General features: G+C 53.0%; 2 protein-coding genes across 12 annotated transcripts; both read right to left on the minus strand.

Moving 5' to 3' along the window:
* Nucleotides 1-4,132: 4,132 nt before the first annotated feature.
* Nucleotides 4,133-9,258, minus strand: LAT (linker for activation of T cells). Of its 6 annotated transcripts, XM_036826270.1 has the most exons (12): nt 8,391-9,258; nt 8,187-8,214; nt 8,027-8,061; nt 7,678-7,762; nt 7,480-7,544; nt 7,358-7,387; nt 7,207-7,270; nt 7,041-7,135; nt 5,357-5,419; nt 5,094-5,156; nt 4,921-4,995; nt 4,133-4,742 (listed from the first exon to the last, which is right to left on the minus strand). In XM_036826270.1, the coding sequence occupies exons 1-11, from the start codon at nt 8,491-8,493 to the stop codon at nt 4,928-4,930; spliced, it is 699 nt and encodes a 232-aa protein (XP_036682165.1). In that variant the 5' UTR covers nt 8,494-9,258; the 3' UTR covers nt 4,133-4,742; nt 4,921-4,927. The 6 variants fall into 6 exon arrangements, 3 of the variants coding, with proteins under 3 accessions (XP_036682165.1, XP_036682163.1, XP_036682162.1); XM_036826268.1 differs by having other exon boundaries at nt 5,078-5,156; nt 7,207-7,387; XM_036826267.1 differs by having other exon boundaries at nt 4,483-4,742; nt 7,207-7,387.
* Nucleotides 9,259-9,380: 122 nt separating this feature from the next.
* On the minus strand, nt 9,381-17,398 carry SPNS1 (sphingolipid transporter 1 (putative)). Of its 6 annotated transcripts, none has more exons than XM_036826261.1 (13): nt 16,988-17,383; nt 16,703-16,901; nt 16,539-16,604; nt 14,616-14,752; nt 13,314-13,465; nt 13,151-13,217; nt 12,197-12,342; nt 11,735-11,890; nt 11,259-11,448; nt 10,833-10,898; nt 10,463-10,561; nt 9,998-10,169; nt 9,381-9,724 (listed from the first exon to the last, which is right to left on the minus strand). In XM_036826261.1, exons 1-13 carry the CDS (start codon nt 17,255-17,257, stop codon nt 9,630-9,632), a joined length of 1,815 nt encoding a protein of 604 aa, XP_036682156.1. In that variant the 5' UTR covers nt 17,258-17,383; the 3' UTR covers nt 9,381-9,629. The 6 variants fall into 6 exon arrangements, with proteins under 6 accessions (XP_036682156.1, XP_036682157.1, XP_036682159.1 ...); XM_036826262.1 differs by having other exon boundaries at nt 16,703-16,905; XM_036826264.1 differs by having other exon boundaries at nt 16,703-16,987; nt 17,253-17,342.
* Nucleotides 17,399-25,594: the final 8,196 nt, after the last annotated feature.

Genomic DNA, 25,594 nt, shown 5'->3' on the forward strand with positions numbered 1-25,594 from the left:
TATGGGCTTTGACACCGCAGTGGACAAAGAGCTTCTCTTTCCTATTAGTTCCAATGAAAGTCTCAGGAATGTGTCTCATTGGCCTGAATTGTGTCATGTGCCCTTCTATCAACCAATGACTGTAGCCAGGGGGTGGGATATAATGATTGGTCAATCCTGGGTCACATGCACATCTAAGACTTCAGTCCCACCTGAGCCACACAGACATTTCAAATCCAGGTGGCGTCATTGGAAGAAGAAGGCACGGATACTGGCAAGGAAAAACAAAAGAAGTCCTCTGTAGATGTTAGAAGGTGGCCAGCAAAATGCTAATAATAACATTTTTAAAACTTCTAAAGTCAAATACATTTGGGGAATACTAGGTTAGGCAAAGAGAAACAAACGTTTCTCACAGGATCCCTCAGAGCCATGAACTCAGCAAAGTGCACTTGACTCTGCCAGGAGGATTTAGAGAATGCACTTTTCCCAAACTCTCCTGAAAGCAGAACGCTTCCTTGAGAAGCTTCTCTCGGGACTCATGAGCCACACAGTGCATTTTGGAAAAAATGGCACTGAATACCACAAACAGCCCAAGCTCTTGCAGCAGGCACTGTCGATGCCTCGTCCATGGCCCTCCTCACCATTTCAGGGCTCACTGGCCCGCGCATCTGCCGGCACCTGCCTTCCTCTGCTCCAGGCTTGCTGGGGCCACTGGTGCCCACTGTGCCCACATGAGTGGCAGGCCAGAAGTTCTGGAGAATTAACAGCCCCCCTTTCCCTGGAACCACCCTCAGTTGGTGAGTAACGGGCAAGGTTGTACAAATACCCCAGCTCCCTCCCCGGGCGGGATGGCTCATACCCACCCACTCCACAAGGCCCCCAGCCTGCCCTGGCAGGGCTGTGCCCCAGTTGCCCACATAGGTAACTGGCTCTATAATGCATCCTTTGTTGGCTGCCTTCTCTTTCCTGTCTCACTCCCCTGTCAGTGATTTTGGGACCACCTCCCAAATAAACTATTTGCACTGGGACCCTTGTCTCAAGGACTGCTTCTGAGAGACCCCAAATCAATAGAGCTGTTACCTTCCGATGGCCTTTACAAGCACCCAGTTGTCTCCCCAGCAATTCCAGAAAATATTCTCTCTCACTTATCACTAAATCTACCTTTCCTCCAACAACGGACTTGAAGAAAAAATCTGTTTCTGCTCCCCAGCTTTCATCTGCAGGGATTCTACCTACTGACCACCGCACTGTGCTAAGAACCCCAGCCCGGCCCCGTAGACCTCATTGCCTTGACTATCTGTCCCTCCTGGCTCATCCACTGGTGGAAGCAAAGCACATTCTCTCGCTGATCCAAGAAACACCAGTGGGAAGCTGCTTCGTGCCTCAGGGCACACCCTGCCCCCAATCCACCAAGGCAAGGACCCAGAGTCACCTTGAACTTCCCCAAGCCTCACGGCCCACAGCCAACCCATCACCACGTCCTTTGCTTCTGCCTCCCAAACATCCCCTATTCTACCACCTCGCTCCACGGCCACCACCACTTCTTCAGCTAGCCCACCATTTCTCCTGTGGATCACTCTAGGAGCCGCCTCACTGACCCCACCTCAGGGCCTTTGCCTACGTTGTTCCTAAAGCCTGGAGCGCCATATGCAACTCACCTACTTGGCGCAGACAGACCGGCACCTCTCAGCCTCCTGTTTACTGCCTCCTAAAGCTGCCCTACTTTTCTGCCTCCATCCACTGCCCCCTTAGGTCTTGGCCTCTTTTCTTATTACAAAATCATTCAGATATGCAAACATTTAAGAGAGTCACGTATCATACACCGCTATATCCAACCCTGCTTAATACGAACAAGACATTACACATACCATGGAGGCCTTCCTGAACTCCTTCCCAGGTATCCTCCCCGCTCCGGCCCATGGTAGCCACTCTCCAGAGTTTGATATTCCTCATTCCTTGGCCTATCTTTTTTTTTCTTTTCTTTTTTTTTTTTTTTTTGGCCACGCCTCACGGCTTGTGGGATCTTAGCTCCCTGACCAGGGATGGAACCCCGGGCCCATGGCAGTGAAAGCGTGGAGTCGTAACCACTGGACCGGCTGGGAATTCCGTCCTTTGCTTATCTTACTATCCTTGCATATATGTGTATCCCCGGAGAACATGTACAGGTTTTTCACGTTTTTAGGTTTATATAAATAAAAAACTTGCTTTCCTTTTCTCACTCCAGCTTCTGCTGGTGATATTTAGCGGAGCTGACAGACGCTGCTCCAGTCCACTGATCTTTCTCTGCTGGTGGGTCTCCACAGTGTCACTGGACTGCAGCCCCTCCGTCCACTCTCCCAGTGACGGTGTCGGCTGTGTCCTGCTGTCGGCCATTACAGTTTGCCCTGAGCCCCTTGGACCCACCCCTTAGCCTGTGTGCTGGTTTGTCCAGGTTTATACCCAGGGATATGCTAGGCAAAGGGACACACCATCTTCAGCTTGACTGATGTTGCTAGGTTATTCTCAGTGTGGTGGCACCAACATGACCTTGTTGGTAAACTGTTTCTGTCCCTCAGCCCAGGCATGAAGGTGCCTCTGCCCTTTTCTATTTCCTCCAAATAAAATGACTTGGACTTCCCTGGCGGTCCAGTGGTTAGGACTCCGTGCTTCCACTGCAGGGGGCATGGGTTCGATCCCTGGTCGGGGAGCTAAGATCCCGCATGCCGCACATCGGCCAAAAAAAAAAAAGACGATGCCACCTGTTGATGTCCAGCTTGTCCAAACCCCTCCCCAGACCTCCCTCCCCCACTTTTCCAACGGGCCTCTCACAACCTCCCCACCTGGGGCAGCGGCACCTAACACAACACCCAGAGCAAGGGTGCTGGCGGCAATGACTCTGGAGGCCAACAGGCCCAGATCTCAGCCCAGATTTGCCACTTTGGCCGTGTGCCTTTGGGCAAATCACTTTTCCTCTCTGAGGCTGTGTTTCCTCACCTGCAAAATGGGGATACGCACAGTAACTGACAACAGGGGCGTGACAATGATGAAATAAGCGTGGAAATGTGGCAGGCGCTCCATAGAGGAGCAGTTGCTATTACCCTTGGAGGCCAGACGCCAGCAACTGTGCATCCCGCTCAGGACTACTCTGGTTGTACGAGACAGAAACCCCAAATCAAGCTGGTTGAAGAAAACTGGTCATTTATTGGCCCAAGTAACCAGAAGTCTGAGGGGATGTCTCGCTTCAGGTGTGACTGGATCCAGGCATTCTGACACCACCAGGAAGCCAGCCCTGCCCACCTCCAGGCCTTCTCTCTTCCATGCTGGCTTCATTTTTGGGAGGCTCTCCAGGTGGGGGCTCTAGGACCATGTTCTCCCAGCTTCACGACTGCCATGAACAAAAAGCTTCTCCTTCCTGACACTTTCTGCCCATGTCCAGCGCTGGGCCTCACTCTGGCCAGGTTGTCACACGCCCGCATGGGAGCCAGTCCCAACGACCAGGGTATCCACCAGACCCTCCTATTCAGAGGGGGGTCTCAGAGCAGCAGCAGTAGAACCACTTGGGAGCTCGTTAGGAATGCAGAGTCTCAGACTACATCCCAGATGGACTGAATCAGAATCTGCATTTTCGCAAAACCCCCAGGTGAGTCATCTGTACGTCAAGTCTGAAGAGGACTGTGCTGCCCGTTAACTTTTTCAGTTGCTTAGACAATTTTTAAAGTTCTGTTTCATTAAGAACCATAAAAAGTAAGAATTAAGAAAGCCCTTTGAGGGACTTCCCTGGTGGCGCAGTGGTTAAGAATCCGCCTGTCAATGCAGGGGACACAGGTTCAAGCCCTGATCCGGGAAGATCCCACATGCCGCGGAGCAACCGGGCCCGTGTGCCACAACTACTGAGCCTGCGCTCTAGAGACCGCGAGCCACAACTACTGAGCCCATGTGCCACAACTACTGAAGCCCACGCACCTAGAGCCCGTGCTCTGCAACAAGAAGCCACCGCAATGAGTAGCCCCCGCTTGCTGCAACTAGAGAAAGCCCGTGCGCAGCAACAAAGACTCAATGCGGCCAAAAATTAATTAATTAATTTAAAAAGAGAAAAAGAAAAAAGAAAGCCCTTTGAGGTCATCAAGTCCACCCCCTTGTTTTAAAGATGGAGAAACAAGGGGCCAGTGGAGAAGGGTCTTGCTCTAGACGCCCACCCAGCGCTTCCCCACGCCCTGTTCTCCCATCACCTCGGCCATCGTCTGCCACTTCCAAGAACTATCTCATGAGGAGATGCACCTGAGCCCCAGGAGTGCCAGCCGGGCTCAGAACTGCCTCACTCAGAAGGTGACGTGTCCCAGGCTTCGTTCAGTCACTCACACATACCTGGTCAGGACCCTCGGGAGCACAGAGGGTCTGTGAGGATGGAGACCCATAAACACACACACACACACACACACACACACACACACACTCAGGACCTCAGACACAGCCCACCCTCACCCTGACTCCGACCCACTGCGCCCCCCAAAGCTAAGAGCACTACAGACCACAGCAGCCTTTATTCTGTTACAGAGAAGGGCTGGGGCCGGGGTGGTTCATTCTCAGGCTGCGTCAGAAGGTGCAGGGTACTGGGGCCACACAGACTGGACCCCAAAGTGACAATAAGTTAGGGGGAAAGTTCTCAGGCTGTCGTCAGGTTGGAGACGGGGCGGGGTGCCAAGTGGGGGCCCACAGAGCCACTGCCGGCTGCTCAGCTCAGCACTCCCAGGCAAGGCTGGCTCCAGAACCCGCACGGCCTCTCACTGAAACACAGCGGGACAGGGACAGAGGGAGGGGTACAAGGTCAGGAGGTCCGTGGCGGTCACAGGAGGCCCCAGACTCAGAGAGGAGAGGGCTGAGATGGCGGGGAGGGCGGGGAGGGCAGGGAGGGCCTAGGGCCCGCAGGTCCAGGGCAGGGCTGGGACGGGCGGGGCCTCTCACCAGGCCTTCAGTGAATCTGGAGATTCTCATAATCTGGAGTTTCCTCATCTTCCATCTCCTGGGAACTCCGGCTGGCTGAGAGGGAAGGGGAGGTTGGTCTTCAGCTCACAAACCATCCCGCTCTCCTCCAAGGCAGCTCCCCCAGTGTCTGCCCTACCTCCCCCGACACACACCAGGCTTGGTCCTCGCCACGGGCGGCAGCTCCTGGGACACGTTCACATACTCCCGGCTCCCATCTGTGGGGACAGGTCAGAAGGAGGGACGGCCATACCGAAAGGGGGGCAGGCCACACTGGGGGTGAGAGAGGAGGAGGACACCCAGGCAGAGGGCGAGGGAGCCAGAGAGGGGGCGGTGGGCACCCTCAAGGCCGGAATGAGAGTGAGGATGGGGTGGGGGGCGCGAGAGTGAGGAGGGAAGGCAGACCCCAGCCGCTCACCCAGGGACGCATCTGCACTCTCCTCACTCTCAGGAACGTTCACGTAATCTTCCCCCGACTTCACTGTAGGAAAAGCATTGGCGCCCACACACTGGTACCCAGAGCCCCCGAGGCAGACACCCAGAGGCTCCCAACTGCAGCCCCCAAAGACTTTCCACATAACCAGCCCGAGACTCCTACACGCAGACCCCCAGAGACCATCCCCACCGTCGGCCCCAGAGGGAGGCAGGGAGGGCGGTCCGGACCTGCGATGCGGGTGGTGATGGAGAGAAGTAGGACAACTTGACCAGAATTGATTAGGGGAAACGGAATTGGGGGAGGAGAGACAGCAGGCCCAGCATGTCCCTCAGGTTGGGGAGCAGGGACGGGGAGCGGCTCGGGGTGGTGGGGCTGGGCGACACGTGTGCAGAAGGAAACAACACGCAGGGCTGGGCCGAGTCAGAGGCGCCATCAGCCCCGCTGGCCCCTCCTCCTCAACCAGGCCTGCCCTGACCCCCCTCTCCTGTCCTTGTCCCTTCCTAACGCCTAGCGCCATCGACGACATCTTATTCTTTCATGTGTTGACTTATTTCTCCCTGAGGATGTGGACAAGGCAGGCTTCGGAGTCAAACTGCCCAGGTTCAAGTCCAGCTCCAGCATTAACTGTGTAACCTCAGGCAAGCTACCTAACCGCTCTGGGCCTCAGTTTTCTCATCTGTAAAATAGGGTGAGGAACGGTACCCACTGCATAGGGGTGTTGTGAAAACGGTGAATTAAAATAAGGCCTGTCATACAGTAAGTTCTGCCAAGTTTCTGTTAAATAAACAAATCATTGTACAGATGGGACAAGTGAGGGGCAGGAGGGGAAGGGACAGGCTCAAAAGCCCCTGGGAATTGTGAGGTTTAATATTAATAAGTTAATACACATAAAACTCTTAGTAGGGCATGTAGTAGGCCCTCAATAATGTTAGCTGTTTTAATCACAACTCTACCTCATTAGATGTGATTATATCAGGGGTACCCAGTAAATATGATGGATGACTGAATGAGTGAATGAATGAAAATAGGCACTTGGACAGATGGTCTGGGGCTCAAGAGAGAGGCCATGAGTTGAGAATCAGGATGGCACATGAAGCCAGGGTGTGGAAGTGAAGACCCAGAGCAAGTACAGAGAGAAAGGAGAGGAATGGAACACTGAAGATCACAAGACACTTAGAAAAGCCTCCAACAGGCAGGATGAAACCAAAATGAAGAGAGAAAAGCAGCCCAAAGGAAACTGAAACAACACAGGAAGCAGAAGAAAACTTCCCAAAGAAACCCAAAAAAGACGACCTATAATCAATATCCTTAGAGATTTATGAGATGATATTGCCTTTGTGAAACAAGATAGGAGGCTATGAGAAAGGAACATTCAGAGACAAAGAAAGGGCTTCTGGACAAGAAAGACAAAATGAAAGGATAGAGTCAAAAGAAGAATACAGTCAAGGAAATCTCGCAGACAATAAAAGCAAAAGACAAGGAGGGAAGAGGAGAGAAAAGGTAAGGAAATCAGAAGATCGGAGCCGGAAGTCCCCCTATCTGAAGGACAGAAGTGCTAGAAAGAGAGAAGAGAGAAAATGGAGGGGGAGCAAACATCCAGGAGGAGAGGGAAGAGCCGAGGGGCCGCAGCACAGAGGGGCAGGGAGTGGTCAGATGGCCGACTCACCGGAGAAGGCGCTATCTCGGAGGCCAGGGTTGCTGGACACAGGAGCTGGTGGGACGGCGGCGCCAGTGGCCGGGATGCTGTCAGGAAGCACCACCCTGAGGGAAGTCAAGGAGCGGGTGAGCAAGGAGCCCCGGCCTCGGCTCCCACCTCCCGCCTGGCCACTCACAAGTAGCCCTCGTTGGGATAGTCTTCCTCATCCTCGTCTTCGTCCGCATCCTCACAGACCGCCTCTGGGGGGGTTAACGACACAGGGTCAGCAGAGCCCAGGACAGGCCCCAGCGTCCTCCCAACCAGGGCCGCCGGGGTCCCTGACGCACCCTCGTTCTCGTAGCTGGCCACACTGTTGGCTGCAGAGAGAGCGGGAGAGGGAGACTGAGCCAGCTCAGAGGGGCCTGTCCTCTGCCCGGCCCCAGCCCCATGGGCCCGGTTCCACGCTTACCACCATCTGAGTCCTGCTGGGAAGACGGCATGCGGTGGGAGCCTCCGGGTGGCTGTGGGGATCTCCTGGGAATCCAAGGTCAGAGGGCATGCTGGAGTGGGGCTCTGGGGCAAGAGGGATTGCAACAGGGAAAGAGGCCCCCAATCCAAGCAGGTGAGGGGGTTAAAAGGGGGATTTGGAGGGGAAGTGGCCACTTACGGGATGGGGAGCAGGTCTGGCTGGCTCTGCAGCAGGTAGGTCACAGGCGGGTAGGAAGTGGTTGGTGGCCAGGAGGCGAGTGTGGCTGAGGATACAGGACCAAGCTGAAGGAACGACTCCAAAGCTCACGCCCCTACCCTGGACGAGGCCTCGAAGGGCAGACTAACCCCCGACACCCCTGTGCCCTGGACAGGCCTGCGGGGGGCACCCACCTCCCTCCCCACCCCCAGCTCAGGTCAAGGCCATGTGGGCAGCCACAGGGGGAAACTAAACAAAGGCACACGCTCTCCCACCCACGCCAGGAGACGCTCCCCCCGCATCCGAGGAAGGGGACCCTCCATGTACTCACGAGGCGATTTGATCACGATGCTACTTGGGGTCAAACTAGCAGGAGAGACACAGCTTGGGTAAGCAGCTGGGAGAGGCCCCAGACCCCATCTCAGTCCCCTGGGGCCCAGCCCTGCATGGGGTATTGAGGGAGACACCCAGGGTGGACGGGGCAGACTCACCCATCGGAGGCAGCAGTGTCATATGAGCCTGGGGATGAGAGGGCCCGTGAGGCAGGAAAAGGGGGTGACGAGGGCAGAGGGTGATGGAGTATGGGGCTCTCAGCGACTCGAAAGAGTTAAAGAGGGACAAAGGAGTTGGGGCGTGGGGTGAGGATCCCTGTCGGTGTGTCTGAGCATCTGGACACCCCACCAGCACCCACTCACCTGGCAGCTCTCGGCAACGCACACACAGTGCCATCAGCAGCACGGCCAAGAGAGGCAGCAGCAGGAGGCCCAGCACAAAGAGGCCCAGGCTGACTGCCTCCATCTGCAGGGAGAGCTTGCACCGGGCCTAGCTGCTCGCCGCACACCCCTCCGGGACAGAGCAGCAGCAGGCCAAGGGCCAGGCCAGAAAGGGTACAGGGGCCGAGCGGGCACCAGGCTGGGAGCCTGGTGGGGGGCAGCTGCGCCCTCCTCGGGGGCTCCCTGGGTCTCCTCCCCTCAGCGGGCTGAGTGGGCGTCAGCGCGGGCTCTGGAAGACCCTTGAACCCAGGGCAGTCAGGCCCTGGCCTGGAGTCTGGGGCGCCAGCCACCCCTACACAGACCCTGTGCCCCAGCCCTACCTGCCCCTGGGCTCTGCGCCTGCCTCTCCTCAGCGCCTGCCTGCCTGCGGCAGGAAGCTGTGGTGAGCGCCGGGTGAGGGCAGGAAATCATCGGGGCTCAGCTGGCGGCACCCTCCCCCTTCCCACCCCCACCCAGCCAGTAGGGAGGGGGAGGAGGCCGCCTCAGGAGCCACCCCGGGCCCTCAGGAAGGGTCTGCTGGCCTCCGGGACAAGGGGCAACTCAGACCAGTGGGAGGAGGAAAAGATACTTGCAGGCCAGCCAGCTGCCGTGCCCTCCACAGCGTGGCTCAAGGAGGCAGCAAGGAGGGAGGCCCTGACACCGGGAATTCTGAGGGGCCCAGGGCATGCCCACCCACCTCACCCTGGACGGCCTGCCAAGGGCGGGCGGGCTCTCGGGGAGACATGGGCATGAGTGACTCACGGTCACACCGAGCCAGCTCACTCCACCCCTTCATTCACTGGCCCAGAAGGGCAGGGATTTGCCCAAGGGCCCGCAGGAGTGACCCAACAGCCACTGGGAACCTGGGACTATAGAGGGGGCGTCCCCTGCAATCCAGAGATCACTAGCACCCAGAGAGACTCCAGCAGGCACTTGGGGTCTGGCTACAAACTTTATTCAGTTACAAATAGCACCGAGCCCCTGGGGCTGCTCCAGTGGTGGGAGATCCCCCTCTCGGACCCCCAGAATTCCCTCTTGGCCACCTGTGTAGTGTGTGGGAGCTGGAACATGGCCCAAGGCCCCTCCTAGAAAATGGGTCAGCCGAGGATTTGGGCCCGGGCACCTCCTGGGGTGGGCCCAGGGCCAGATGTGACAGATGTGCAGATAGCAAGCGGTGACCCCTCAGATGAGCACACTGGACACGGGGACCCGGGTGGAGCGTCCTCTCTGGGGCACCACGATGCGGTCATCAGCAGGCCCAGCCTCACGCAACAGACCTGTCAGGGAGGGATCAGAGCCAGGGCTGGATGGACAGACAGACACAGGGCCAGGGAGGGGACAAACAGGCACTGGCAAATGGATGGGGCAGCAGAGCCACACAGTGGGGCATCAGCTCGTGGGACAGGGAGACCCGAGGCCGAGGGAGGGGAGGGCTGTGGACTGAGGGCTGCCAGGGACACGGGGCTGGGTGGGTGGGCGGATGGACAAGCAGGCAGCATCATGAAGTCAGGCAAGGAGCTGTGGACGGACAGCGGGGAGGCCCGACCGACCCTGCACGTGCAGCTGGGCCCGCCGGCGGTCGCCCTCAATGAAGATGGCAGCGCCCAGGAAGGCCGCGCCGCCCAGCGCCCCCATGAAGGCGCAGAGCATGAGTGAGAACTGCAGGGCCCGGAACTCAGACAAGAAGGAGGGGGGCCAGCCCTGGCGGAGGCGGTCGGAGATCTGTGGGGAGACAAGGAAAGAAAAGTCAGGGGAACGGAGAGGAAGCCCCTGAACTCCAGAAGAACGAAGAAGACTTAGGCCTGGACCTTACTGGTGCAAATCTGCCAAGACAAAATCGTGCCCACCCAGCTGAGCCTCCGAGGTGAAGGGTGCCTGGCACAGGGGACTCAGATGCCTCACTAGGGTGAGACCCTCTAATCTGGCCTGTGCTCAGTCCACTGGCCACCAGCCGGTACTGGGAATGTGGGGTCCCCCGAGCCCCACCCCAGGCCCAGCCAAGGGGCCGTGCTCACCAAGCCAATCAGGTAGGGGCTCCCAGCGTCACCCAGCAGGTGGGACAGCACGATCTGAAAGGCTTCAGCAGTGGAGCGTCGTGTGGGGATCACCACGTACTGGGAGGAAAGAGGGGCAGGAGGCAGAGGGCGGGGACAGGGCCAAGGCTCAGCCTAGGCTGAGGTCAGGTGAACCCCAGCTCAGAGGTGTGGCTGGGGTGAAGGGCAGGGCAGGCCCGGGCTACAGGCCCACCTGGGGTTGGACTCTGAAGTCAGTCCAGGGCTGGGTTTTGAAGAAGGGGTGAAGGTCACAGTTCAAGGCAAGTGAGGTCCCCTGCCCCCACTCCCTGCTCCCATCAGCCTCTGGGGTAACCCTGGGCCACCTACTCACCAGCAGAATGTCAGCCACAATGGCCCAGTTCATGGACAGCAGTGTCTCTCCAATAAAGATGAAAATCTGGGGGATGGGAGGTAGGCGGTGAAGGAGGGGGAACAGGGGTGGGGCGTTGGTCTCATCACAAGAAGAGCAAACACATGGAGGGTTCACTAGGTACCAGGCCCATCTATTAACTCATTTAACCCTCACAACACCCCTAGGAGACAGTTGCTACTATTATTCCCATTTTACAGAAGATGAAACTGAGCACAGAGAGGTTAAGTCACTTGCCCAATGTCACACAGCTAAGAATGGCCACAGCTGAGATTCAAACCCAGGCGTTCCCACTCCAGAGTTGGCTCTGACCCTAGTCCTGCCCCAGTGCACCATTCCTCCACCCTAGGCCCAGAACACCCCCTTAGACACCTGCTGGCTACTCACATAGGTGGCCACGATGCTACCACGGGCGCAGGCAAGGGACAGGAAGAGGAAGGGTGAAGAGCCCAGGAGGCCAGCAGCACAAACCAGCGGGTCAGCCCGGGGGTTGGAGCGGCGGAGTCGGCGGCTGATCTCCACGCCCAGGCCCACACCCAGGACCCCGGTGAGGCAGGTGATGAGCCCAAAGATGAGGCTGGGGGGAAGGGGAGAGGCAAGGGGGTTAGCCTCACCCCCATGGCCCAGAGAGAAAGATCATCCCTCCCGGCCACCCTCACAACCCAGGTCTATCCAGGCACAGCACCCCATGGTTCACAAGAGGAAGGCACTTATTCCCAGACTAGGAAACTGAGACTCTGGGAAAGGAAGTAGCTTGTGGAGTCAGGATTCAAACTCTCCTTGCCTGATTCTGAATCACAGACTCTCTCCACTTCATCCCCTGCAACCTGCAGGGCCACCCAGCCCAGACCCCATCTGGGTACCTGTCAGAGGAAGAGCAGGAGTCTCCAGGAAGGCAGGGGGGGGTCTCCCCCAAGACCACGCGGGAACGCAGCAAGAAAGCAGGAGCCCAAAGAGCCAGGGAGCCCGTGACAAAGGCCACAGCAGTGAAACCAAGGGAAGACAGGATGAAACTAGGACTGCAGACAATTAGGAGGGAGGAAGTTAGACTCCACTGAGGTATCGGTGTCAGAGACCTCTCTTCTCCCTCTCTGGCTTATTTTAATAGTCAGGGCACTGAGTCTGGAGGCTGTACTGGCTTCCAGGATCTGGGCCTGTAATTCAAGCAGCTGCCATAAGGGGGCAGTGGCGACAGAATTCCTGGCCTTAGAGTAGGGCCAGCTGACAGAAAACAGAACAAAGACCATACCCATGTAAATCTCAAACTAGACTTCAGGGCCTCCCTGGGGGCCTCAGATGTTGGGTTAGGATGGAACTGAACTCACTTTCTTGCCAGAGCCCTCAGATCTGCCCACCACGAGGTGGGGTTCAGGGGTGGTGAGTCTGAGTGGCGCTCCACAGCTCCCCTTGGCGGCTCCCGTACTACCAGGAACAGCAGTACAACAGCCACCACTCCTAGACCTGGTGTCACCTGGGGAAAGAGTGGGCTTGAAGAGAGGCACAGATGGGGAGACACTCAACCCTGGGGGCTGAGAAAAAGTGAGGGTGTATAAAAGCAACTCAGGCCCCAAGACCTCAAACACCCAGTGAGTGCCTGCTCAAGGAAGCTGAACCTGTGACTGAGGGGAGGGGGTGACTGCCACTAGGAAGTGTTTCTGTTTCTGCAAGCCTAACTGCTCCCTCTTTAGCAACAGCACCCTAATTTTCTTTTGGGAAACCACTCCCCCCATTTCTCTCAACCCATGTGGTTCAAATAGGGTGGGGCTTATAACCCAGACTTGGCCAAGAGTAATGTTAAACCTCCCAGGCCTCAGTGATTGAGTCAGTGCCAGCATGTGACCCACGTCCATCTAATCAGACACCATCCAGGACTACTGCTCAAGGATCCAGGGTGCTAAAGTTTCTAAATGGGAAGATAAACATGTGGAGCTTTCACTTGCTTGAGAGGAAGATAACAGAGGAAAGTAGAGCTGAGAAAAGGATGATCAAATTCCTGTGACACTGTGGGAGTCCTGAATCCAGCTTTACCTGAAGCTCACCCTGGGACTTTCCATTATGAGAGCCAATACAGTCCCATTTGGGGGCTTACAGTTGTACAGTGGGCTTCTATCACCTGCAATCAAGAGTTTTACCTAGCACGTGGCTTCGCAGTGAGGGCAGCTAGGCTGCCTGTAGGCTTGGCAGCGTGAGCACTGCCTTCAAAAGGGGGTGTCTGACGGTAGAAAGGGGGAATCAGTGAGTGCACTGCTAACCTTTCCCCAGGCTGTGACCCGACTCACCCGCAGAGCCCAGTGCCAGTCCCCGGCCGCATCCTTCACTTTGGAGCCTGCAATGTAACCCAGACCACTGTGGGAAGGGGGTGGGGGAGGAGAAGAGACGGCTGGTCAGTCCCGTTCCAGGCAAGGCCCTTCTGCCTCCCCACCAGGGCCGAGGTCCACTCACCTGCCCACAGGGATGGCAAAGTAGAACACGCTGAGCATCCGACTCCGCTGGTCTGCCACGAAGAGGTCAGCGATGAGGGTGGGTGCGATGGTGGAGTAACTGGCCTCCCCGACCCCCACCAGGCCCCGGGTCAGGAGGAGCAGCCAGAATCGCTGGGGAACGAGATATGGGGGAGGTGGCACCCCGCCCTGCAGCCAGCCTCCCAGCCTCCCTCACCAGCCAGCTCTGGAGAGGTGGCAGGGATGGCAGGAGAGGTCTGGGTTTTAGAATCAAACAGACCTGAGCTTGAATCTCGGCTCCACTACTTACTAGCTGTGACTCTGAGAAAGCAACTTAACCTCTCTGAGCCTCAGTTTCCTCATCTGCAAAAGGGGGATAATAACAACTTGTTCACATACCTATTGTGAGAACTGGACAACAAAAGGTCTATTCATTACCTTGCACCCAGTAGGTACGAAATAAATCTTTATTTCTATCTTGTCCAAACCACCCAAGACACCCCAACAGTGAATAATGATCTTAGGCAGGGGTTTATTTGTCTACCAGAGACACCAAAGCTAAGAACAAGGCACGATCACCCAAGGAGAGTGTGTAGTGTCCGGGGCTGAGGAGAAAGAGTCCCAGGGCAGAAAGTGAGAACAGACAGAGGTGATTTCAAAGGAGCAAAGAAGCAACAGCCAGGGAGGCAGGACGAAAGCCAGAAGAGGGCGTCACAGAAGTTAGAAGAGAGTTTTCGGAAGGAAGAAGTGGGTCAACAGAGCCAGAGGCTCCCAGGAGATCCAATGAGAACAGGACTAGGAAGTAGGAGCTACAGCTAGCAACTAAGAGGGCACTGTTGACTTTGGCAAAGGAGCAACGGGGGCAGGTTAGCCGGCAGTGCTCAAGGGGGTAGTGGGAGGAGAGGAAGTGCAGGCAAAGCGAGAGCCTCTCCCCAGCTGCTCCTTCACCCAGACTGGAGCTTCCCTCTGGGGAAGTCTGACTAGGAAGAGGAAGACGGAGAGAGGGCAGTTCTGGTAAGGTCTTTCCTGTGATACAGAAATGTGAGTGTTTAGGTGTGCAGTGGAAGGAGGGGATGATGGACAGAAGAAGGTTCTGGAAGAAAAGGGGAGAGGATGGGGTGGGCAGATAACTCAGGCAAGCAGGGAACAGAAGACGGCATGGACCAAGGGAACCGCACAAGTTCCCCGGGCCCAGTATGCAATGACTCCAAAGAGGAGCAGCAAAGACTGATGGGGGAGTCAGGGCCGGGGGAGGAGAGGGCAGGGGGGGAGGGCAGAAGCAGGAGCCAGTGTGGGACCTCACCTCTCTGGGGATGAAGGACGACCCCAGTGTCACCAGGGACCAGAAGGCAATGCCCCCGCACATGAGATACTTCCGATTGTACCTGTCACCCAGGTAGCCAAACACAGGTGCCAACACCATGTAACTGGAGATGAACACTGGGGGGAAGCAGAGAGTCACAGCCCAGCCCCAGTACCCCTACCCCACCCCCAAACCAGCTCAGGGAGGGCGAAGGGGGGCAGGAATAACTCCCAACCCTGAAACTATCAGAGCTTCCTGCAAGCGGGGGTTGGGGGAGGTAGTAGTCGTCCAGCTCCATCTCCAATGTTCTTCAAATCTTCCATTGTAGAATGGATGGCCCAGCTGACTTATCCCTTCCTCCATACCCTGGTCTGCAATGCACTTATCTGATCTAGCCCCTCCCTACCCCTCCAACTTCACGCTTATCCACTTTCCCTCTCTGCACCCCAGTGGCCCAACTACCAAGTTCAATACCACCTTAAGGCTTTGGGCACCTGCTGTCCTCTCTATCTGGAATTGTCTCTTCTCTCCCCTGAGCTCCACAACCTCAGCTCAGAAATCTTCCCAACCACCCTCAGCTCAGAAACCTTCCCAACCACCACATATCCAGTCTCTATCACAGCTACTCTGTCTTCTTTTACATAACAGTTATTTCTATAGAAAATTATCTCATTATTAGTTTAGGTTTTCAGGGACTGTTGCCCCCCTCATGCACAGCAAAATGCTGGCTCCAGGAAGACAAGGACTGTATTGGCCATGACTGTGTTTCCATCACTTAACACACTGCTGAGCACAAAACAGGTGCTCAACAAACATGTGTTAAATGAAAATGTGAAGAGGGTTGCCAAGAAAGACGTGTGTTTTTTTTGTTTTTTTGTTTTTGGCTGAGCCACGGGGCATGTGAGATCTTAGTTACCGGACCAGGGATTGAACCCCTGCCCCCTGCATTGGGAGCACAGAGTCTTAATCACTGGACTACCAGGGAAGTCCCAGACCTATTTCTTCTCTAACTCAACAACTCTTTAGAGCTTTGCAGACCTGGACCTATGATCCTATTCTCATTCCATTAAACTTTGGCTTAAATAACTCCAGTTCCTTGGTGGCCTGGAGTGGAGCAAAGAACACTGCAAGATCTGGTTTCAAACTCCTCTTCTGCCTCGAACTTGTTGTGTGACCCTAGGCAAGTCTTAACTCCTCTCCAAGCCTCAGTTTCTTTATAAAAATGTAGATAATACTACCTACTTTCTCTATAAAACAAGAATAATAACACCAACTCCTTGGCTGATAAAAGGATTAGAAGACAATGGGTGTAAAATGTCTTGCCAAATTCATTGGATGTTATCAGTACTTCCTCCAGGGCCTGGCACATGGTAGGTGCTCAGAAATGAAGGAAGGAGGGAAGGAAGGAAAATAGGACTTGGCTTTGCCTTTCCCATAAACCCCAAAGTTCTGAACAAGTAAAACTCACCTCTTCCCCTTCTAGACACCCTCTTCTGCCATTATTTACTGGGTGCCTACCATTTTCCAATACTGTACTATGCACTTCACAGGCATTATCTCATTGAATCCTCACATCAGCCCTATGAGGTGAGCCGGGGTTATTACCAGTTCCAGTTCACCGACAAGGAAAGTGAGGCTTAGAGAGGTTGAGGGCCTTGCCTACCATCACATTAAGTGAAAAGCTGGTATATAAACCCAGGTCTGTCTTAACTGTTATACTAAACTGACTCCCTCTTTAAATCTCTTTAAATGTGGTGTCCTAATCGAACAGGACAACCTCAGGGCAGACCCATGGCCATCTCCTCCCCTAGCTCGGCCACCGGACCTCCCAAAAATAAGGCCCCAGGCACGCCAGCATGTGGCCCCAACTGGGGCAGAACAGAAAGAAGAGGTGCTGTGTGCCCAGGAGGGGCCTCCACTCACCGGTCTGGATAAGGCCGGAGCTACTGTCTCCGATGTCGAAGAACTGCTCAATGTCCGGAAGGACGCCTGGGAAGGAGAAGACTCAGGATGGGTTGGCCGAGGCAGCCCCATCTTCGGGACCCCGCTCCCATCCCCCTTTCTAACTTTCTCCCAGAAGTCAGTACCAGCCACGGTGAAGCGGTCCATGTAGTTAAGGAGGTTGATGTAGCACAGCACGGCCACTATGAGAGCCGAACGGCCCGAAGACAAGCCCGTGATGCGCTGCAATCCCTCCCGGTCTGGGACTTCGGGATCCTCGGACTTCCCCATGGACCCCGGCAACCCCGGGGTGCCGGGCGCAGGCCCGTCGTCCGTGTCATCTGCCTGGCTGAGGAAGGGCGCGGTGTCGGACCCGGACATGGTCCCGGGGGCCGCGCCCGCCCGCGCTACGGTCCCACCGACGATCCCACCTGCGAGGGGAGGAGGCTGGAGAAAGGAGGATGGAGGGAACCCAGGCGAGGGAGGTGCGCTCGGACACCGAGAGGAGCTTGCCCCGAAGCACAGAGCACGGGGGATGGAACCCGGGCTCTATCATGCGTCCCCTCCCCGGCAGACACACCGCGCGGAGGGACGAGTGGAACGCCGGTGAGATCAGAGACAGGAGCGGGTTGAGGAGAGTCCGATCCCCCGCCCCCTCCCGGTTGAGGCCACCCCTCACGCCAGGTAGGAGCCCACCGCATTCGCGGTTGGTCAGCCACGGCGCCGCACCGCCGCTACCGCCATATTGTCTAAGAGCCGGTCATGTGACACCGGAGCAGGGGCGGGGCGGTGGACGCCACGGCGGGCCAGCCCCTGACGCGACTACGGGGGCCACGCGCGCCCCTGCGGCTTTGCCGACGTTCCCGCGTCACGTGACTGTGGACGGTCGCCACGGTCCTCGGCTGCGTTCCCGCCGCGACAGCCGACCTAAAGGTGTCTGGGTGAACTGTTGCAGTCCCTCCCACTCTGAATCTCGGCTTCCTTATCTGCAACGCTGCTTGGCAGACTTCTTATTGAACGAGATCAAACGAGATAATGGAACCTTAAAAGATTCTGGATATACAGTAGTACTGTAAATATCTCTAGACGTGCCAACAGACAGTTGTGGTTTTTTAAATTTATTTATTTCTATGTATTTTTTGGCTGCGTTGGGTCTTCCTTGCTGCGCGCAGGCTTTCTCTAGTTGCCGCGAGCGGAGGCCCCTCTTCATTGCGGTGCGCGAGCTTCTCACTGCAGTAGCTTCTCTTGTTGAGGAGCACTGGCTCTAGGTGCGCGGGCTTCAGTAGTTGTGGCACGCGGCCTCAGTAGTTGTGGCTCGCAGGCTCTAGAGCACAGGCTCAGTAGTTGTGGAGCACGGGCTTAGTTGCTCCATGGCATGTGTGATCTTCCCAGACCAGGGATCGAACCCGTGTCCCCTGCATTGGCAGGCAGATTCTTAACCACTGCGCCATCAGGGAAGTCCCAACAGACAATTCTTACTCTCTTACCCCACGGTGTCCGGTTGGGGCTTCATACGTGCTCAGTAAGTGTTGGATGAATGAATGAATGGTGAACAGCGGCCCCCGTCCCTACCTTTCGGATTCCCCAACCCAGCTGAGCTTTCCCTGCAGACGTTTAAGAAAGTGTCCCCAGACCCCACCGGCCGCGTCTGGAGCCAGTTTTTCCTCACCTCCAACTCTGATGGTCTCACTTGGAACAGGCAGGGGCTAAGGAGACTCCTAGCCGTGGACGGGGCTCGAAGACCACAGAGCCCTGGCACCAAAACAGCTTGGTTCCTGAGTGCCTCGCCGCCCCAGTCGCCAAGCTACATCTAGTAAACATACACTCTAAGTAAAGTTAGTGTAGTTCTATGCAAAGGCAGCTTCAAGACCCCTCTTCCAACCAGACCTCTAAGTCCCTCTGCCGAAATTCTGGAGTCTCATGATCTTGGGACCCCCGCAAGAGGACTTATCAGAAACTCTTGAGTCACTGCCCTACTTGGCGTTGCCCCAGGAGTAACGCCTTCACGTTTCAGAACCTTAAGCCTGGTCTCCCTTTAGGGTCTAAAGGAAAGAGATGGAGAGGAATTTCAGATTGTAGTCACTGAATTTCCTCAGTACTATTGAGTAGCTACTATATGCCTGACATTGTGCTGGGTGTCAGGCAACCGCAGATTTACCTACCCTCATAGAGCTTATCTGAAGGAGCTTTTGCATGCAAAAGGTGCACCTGTGAAATGAAAAGGCAAGCCACTGATTGGAAGGAAGTATTCGCAAAGCATGTATCTGACAAAGGACTTCTATCCAGATGTATAAAGAACTCTTAAAACTCAGTAAGACAAAAACACAATTTTTGAAGTGGGCAAAAGATTTTAACAGACATCTCACAAAAGAAGATATATGCAGAGCACAGGGAGATCAGCTCGGTGCTTTGCGACCACCTAGAGGGGGGATGAGGAGGGTGGGAGGAAGATGCAAGAGGGAGGGGATATGGGAATATACGTATGCATATAGCTGATTCAGTTTGTTATACAGCAGAAACTAACACGACACTGTAAAGCAATTATACTCCAATAAAGATGTTAAAAAAAAAAAGATATATGAATGGCCAACAAGTATATGACACCATTGGTCATTATGGAAGATAGAATTAAAACCACATTAAGATACCACTATACTAGAATAGCTTAAAAAAATAAACGCACTGGGACTTCCCTGGCAGTCCAGTGGTTAAGACACTGCACTTCCACTGCAGCGGGCACGTTTTCGATCCCTGGGTGGGAACTAAGATCCTGCATGCCGCAAGGCATGGCCTAAATAAAGAAATAAATACCCTGATAAAGTACTGGAAATGATATGAATGTTTGTGGGAATGCAAAGAGTACAGCTACTTTGAGAAACAATTTGGCAGTTTCTTTAAAAATTAAACATACAGGGCTTCCCTGGTGGCACAATGATTAAGAATCCGCCTGCCAATGCAGGGGACACGGGTTCGAGCCCTGGTCCGGGAAGATCCCACATGCCGCGGAGCAACTAAGCCTGTGCGCCACAACTACTGAGCCTGCGTGCCACAACTACTGAAGCCCGTGTGCCTAGAGCCCGTGCTCCACAACAAGAGAAGCCTGTGCACAGCAACGAAGAGTAGCCCCCGCTCGCCGCAACTAGAGAAAGCCCACGCGCAGCAACGAAGACCCAACGCAGCCAAAAATAAATAAATTAATTAAAAAAAAAATTAAACATACACTTCCCATATGACCCAGCAACTCCACTACTAGATATCTATCAACAAGAAATGAAAACATGTCCAAACAAAAGCCTGTATGTGAATGTCCATAGAAGCATTATTCGTCATAGCCAAAAAAAATGAAAACAACCCATGTATCCATTGACAGGTGAATAGTATATTCATACAGTGGAACACTGCTCAATGATACATACAGTATGGGTAAATCTCATAAACACTGTGCTAACTGAGAGACCCCAGACACAAAAGACTGCATACTGTATTATTCCATTCATATAAAATCCAGAAAAGGCAAAACTAATGTGACAGAAAGCAGATTAGTGGTTGCCTGGGGCCAGAGGGAGGAGGAGGTACAAACAGGCACCAGGAAACGTTTGCAGGACTGTGGACATCTACTAAAACTCATTGAACTGTAGACTTAAAATGAGTGAATGCTTAGGCATGTAAATTAAATTCCATTAAGCTAAAAAAACATTAAAAACCTGTAGATCTGTAGTCCAAACACAATACCTCTGGACAATAATGAAAATAAAACTTTCTGGTTATAAAGACAAATATTTTGATGCTAATTGGTTTTGGCAAATGGGGAAAATATTTGGTTCTTCCCCAAGTACAGGTGACATTTATTTATTTATTTATTTATTTATGGCCACGCCTGCATGTCATGCAGGATCTTAGTTCCCCCACCAGGGATCGAACCTGTGCCCCCTGCAATGGAAGTGCTGAGTCCTAACCACTGGACCGCCAGGGAATTCCCCCAGGTGCCTTTTTTTTTTTTTTTTTTTTTTTGGCTGAGTCAGGTCTTAGTTGCGGCACACGGGATCTTTGTTGAGGCATGCAGGATCTTTTCATTATGGCACGTGGTCTGGGTTTCTCTCTAGTTGTGGCGCTCGGGCTTCTCTCTAGTTGTGGCGTGCGGGTTTTCTCTCTTTCACCCATGCACGTGGGTTCCAGGGCGCATGGGCTCTGTAGTTTGCGGCATGTGGTCTCTCCCCGTTGAGGCACACAAGCTCAATAGTTGTGGTGCGAGGACCTAGTTGCGCCGCGGCATATGGGATCTTAGTTCCCTGACCAGGGATCGAACCAGCGTCCTCTGCATTGAAAGGCGGATTCTTTACCACTGGACCACCAGGCAAGTCCGCCCCACCCCACCCGCCGCCCAAGGTGCCTTTTAATTTTATGTATCTCTCGATTAAAATTCCTTTAAGTTCAGATAAATAAATATGTCTGTACAGGTCTATTGGTTTCAACTGGAGCCCAACTTTTGCTCTATTTGCTTTGGAAATTGTGGTTTGTGAAATATAAGTACATGTGGAATTTCTTGGAAAAAAAAGTTCATCCATGACAAGTGCCACAAAAAAGAAGTCTGGCATATGGGTATTATAAGGACCTGATAACAGGGACATTTGACCTGGTCAGGGAGGTTTGAGAGCCTCTCTGAGGAAGTGGTCCCTGAGCTCTGCAAACAAAAGAAGAGTAAAGAGCATTTTGCTCAACATCCAAGTCTACAAAGATTAACCTGCTGCAGCCGCTGACCAACAGCGCACTCGGTGCTTCAGATGAAGAGATTAAGCAGGTAACGGGATGAAGCACTCTGCTCCAGACAGAGGAAATTAAGGATAACAGGATGCTCTGTGCTTTGGATAAACAGGCTTTTAGGTAGCTAATATGCATTTCACGAAGAATTTTAATGAACCCCACTTCTTGCATCTTCCCATACATAGAAAAGCACTATAACCATTAACTTGAGAAAACTGCTCTCTGTGACTGGCAGTAATCTTTTACCAAAATGTATACTGACTGCTTGTACTCCCTGACCAAAATATTTACATGTAAACTGGCCTCACCCCCTACCTCTTTGGAGCAGTTTTTCAGAGCTATCTGAGAGGCTGTCTCCCAGGCTATAGTCCCCAGTAAGTCCCTGAATAAAACCTCAGATGCGGGGGAGGGGCAGTCATTGACTTTCCAGGAGGGAAAGAAGAGCAGTCCAGGCAGCAGAAAGCATGTGCAAAGGTCCTGCCACAGAAGGCAGCATAATGAACACAAGGGTCTGAAAGCAGGGCAGTGTGGAGAGCAGTGAGAGAGGGAGGCTGGCTGGGGAGCGGGCAGGGAGCAGGCTGGGCAGGGCCGAGGCCATGTTTAAGTATTTCCTTCATTTTGAATCAGATTTGCATTTGAGAAAATCACTCTGGCTGGATGGGAAGGGTCCAGAGGGGCAGCAAAGCAATCTATCAGGTGTCTGTGGCACTAGGCTGCAGGCTGTGATGGCTTGTACCAGGATGGGACAGAGGGAGGGAGGCGAACTGCTTTGGGGCAGTTAAGTTGATTTGGCGATGAAGATATGGGCATGAAAGAGGTATCAAGAGTGAAACTTAGGGAATTTCCTGGCAGTCCAGTGGTTAGGACTCCTAGGACTCCATGCTTCCATTGCCGGGGCCCAGGTTTGATCCCTGGTCAGGGAACTAAGGTCCCACATGATGTGTGGCACGGAAAAAAAAAAAAAAAAAAAGAGTGAAACTTAGATGGATGGGATGGATGGTAGTGGGATTCTTTGAGATGAGGAACTTATTTATTTATTCAACAAACACTTGTTAGGTAACTACTGTGTGTCAGACACAGAGCTAGGGATCTTTGGTAAGAACAAGATATAGTATTTGTTTTCAAGGAACTTACAGTCTAGTAGGGAGGAAAGACATAGACCAAGAAAGACAGCTCAGGACTGTCCTGAGCTAGACCTATTCCAGGCTAAGGTGGGACACACAACAGAGAATGTGGCCAGTGCTGTGGGGGGCTTTATGGAGGGAATGGCAAGGGTTGGGACATGGTAGGCTTTAAAGGTGTGAAGCTACAGGATAAAAAAGGAAAATAGCATCTTGCCACTCAGCAGTGCAGCAACACCTAGGAGCTTGTTAGAAATGCAGCATCTCAGGCCCCACCCCAGAAGTGCTGATCCCCCATCTGCATCATCACAAGCTCCCCAGCTGATTTGTGAGAACATTGAAGCTCTGAGAAGCACTGGTCTTGTTAAGAATTCTGAGTCTTCAACAGGCCCACCTGGTTTTCCGTCTGGCTCTGCATTCCGTGGCTGTGCGGTCTGGGACAGGTTAATTCATCTTAGCTTGTTTCTCTTCTGTAAAATGGGAATAATAACACCTGCCTCCCAGGATTGCTCTGAGGATGAATGAGATTAGGAAAAGTGCCAAGCTTGGTATGTGGCACCAGATCAGGGCTCCTTAAAGTTTTGAAGGTTTCTAATCAGGGGAGTTTTAGAAAGATTCCCTGACGAGTGATCAATCTCTTTGATCAAAAGGATGAATATTCACTCTCATCATCGAAGAAATGCAAATCCTTTTACAATGAGTGGTCTTTCCCGTATCCTCCCCAGATTAAGCGCTGGGGAAGATAAGAGGAAACTGGAACCTTCTAGCACTTGCTAATGGATTTATAAAGAGGTCCAGTCACTTGTACTCAAGAGAAAATGGGTAGGTGCACATCCAATGATCTGTGATTCCATTCCTGGATATAAACCTGAGAAAAATCCCACTCGGGGTCACCACAATATTGCTTGCGATAGCAACATACTGGGGGGCTAGAACGGGGTTTGGTTACAAGTGACAGAAATCGTCCAATAGCCACATGGCTTGCAGGATCTTAATTCCCTGGCTAGGTTTTGAACCCGGGCCCCAGCAGTGAAAGTGCCAAGTCCTAACCACTGGACCACCAGGGAATAACCACCCAATAGCAGTGATTTAAACAAGACAGGAAGTTCCCCTTCTCGCCAAAGCCCAGAGGTCAGCAGTGCAGGGCTGGTAAGACGCTGCATGGAAGCGGAGACCCAGGCGCCTTCTCTCCTTGTCCTGCCCTGCATGGCTTCCTTCCCCAAGGTCACCTTGTGTCAGTAGGGATGCTCCACTTCCAGTCAGCAGCAGGAAGAAAGGCAAAGAGAGGGGCACACACTGCCCGCTTAGGGACGTGTCCTGGAAGTCGCACGCCTTCCTCTGAATTGGCATTTGGCCACGCTTGGCTACAGTGGAGGCTGGCAAGCACTGTCTTCATTCTGAACTCTCTGTCTTTTGCTAAAAAGCAGGGGTTGGGCTTCCCTGGTGGCGCAGTGGTTGAGAATCTGCCTGCCAATGCAGGGGACACGGGTTCAAGCCCTGGTCTGGGAAGATTCCACATGCCGCGGAGCAACTAGGCCCGTGCACCACAACTACTGAGCCTGCGCGTCTGGAGCCTGTGCTCCGCAACAAGAGAGGCCACGACAGTGAGAGGCCTGCGCACCGCGATGAAGGGTGGCCCCCACTCGCCGCAACTAGAGAAAGCCCTCGCACAGAAACGAAGACCCAACACAGCCAAATAAATAAATAAATAAATTTAAAGAGCCAACATGTTTCTTAAAAAAAAAAAAAAAAGCCTCCTTCTCAATAAAAACCAGGGGTTCTGTTACCCTGGAGGAGGAAGAATAGGTGTGAGGGGACAGCAAATGGTCTCAGCCACAGGGGTCATGTGGGCGGGTGGTCACGGGAAGGACAGAGAGACAGAAATCCTCAAATATACACAAGTTGAATGTATTCCCGTTTATTCTATTGAGATTGAACATATTTTAATTTTAATGTGTTCAGACTTATTAATGGACATAAAATATCTGAAAAAAAATGAGTTATACCATATCATGGATTATTTAAATGTTAAAAAATTTTCTTTCTATATTTCCCACATTATAAGTTCAAAGGAATACCACATTCCAACAAAAAACTCTTTAAAGAGAGTGATATGCTTTTGCCAAAATTATACCACCTATCAGTGGAAAATTCACGGCTTTATTAGTAGACGGTGCTGAGAAAACTGGCTCATTATATGGTGAAACTAAAACTTGGATCTCATAGACAAAGGTGAATTTCAAATAGTTTAAAAGTAGTATTCAACATTTCAGCAGCCAGTACAGCCTGGCATCAACCAATGAGAACAAATATTTGACCATGCAAAGCAGATGCCAGCACATACCAGTGTGTACTGGCTGGACTTCAGCCCAATATTAGTGGCCTAAATGTGAAAGAAAAGCTAATAAACTAACAGAAGAAAATGTAAAATATCTTAACTACTTTTAAATAAGAAATCAAAAAGCAACAAATGATATAACAAAATAGTTAATTCATCTACATTAAAATTAAGAATTTCTGTTCAGTGAAGGACACCCCTGAATATACAAACACAACTGCCATTTTGAGAGTTTTTTGCAACTGCCCAGGAATATACGAAGAACTTCTGAGAGTAAACAAAAAAAAAGATAGGAAGCCCCCATGAGAAACTGAGCAATTCACACAAAGGGAAACCAGAAAAGCTGACAGGTATATAAAGAAATTCCCCAAATTACTGGTGATCAGATGAATGTACATTAAAATACGGCACCACTTTACACCCAACAGACCAGCAAAAATTAGAAAGTTGGGCAGTAGCAAGTGCTGGTGAGGATAAGAAGAAATAGGAAGCTTTATGTGGGAGGGTCAATGACCATTCTAAAAACAAATAGAGAAATTAACCTGTCTGACCCATATTCCCATCCTGGGTACCTCTGCCAGAGAACTTTTCACAAAATATGGAAGGGGACACATAAAAAGATGTTCACCGTGGCCTTGTATACATGCTGAGGAGTTGGAGGCACAAAGGTGTCCACCACTTAGCAGATGTGTAAACAAAATGCAGCTGACACCCACCACGGAATACCTCAGAGCAGTTCAAAGAAATAAAGCTGATGTAGCATAAGCAACACAGGTTGAGTGAAAAAAGCAACAGCACAAGATCTACAGGATAATACT

Source organism: Balaenoptera musculus, chromosome 15 (genome assembly GCF_009873245.2).
Source record: "Balaenoptera musculus isolate JJ_BM4_2016_0621 chromosome 15, mBalMus1.pri.v3, whole genome shotgun sequence".
Taxonomy (NCBI): Eukaryota; Metazoa; Chordata; class Mammalia; order Artiodactyla; family Balaenopteridae; genus Balaenoptera; species Balaenoptera musculus.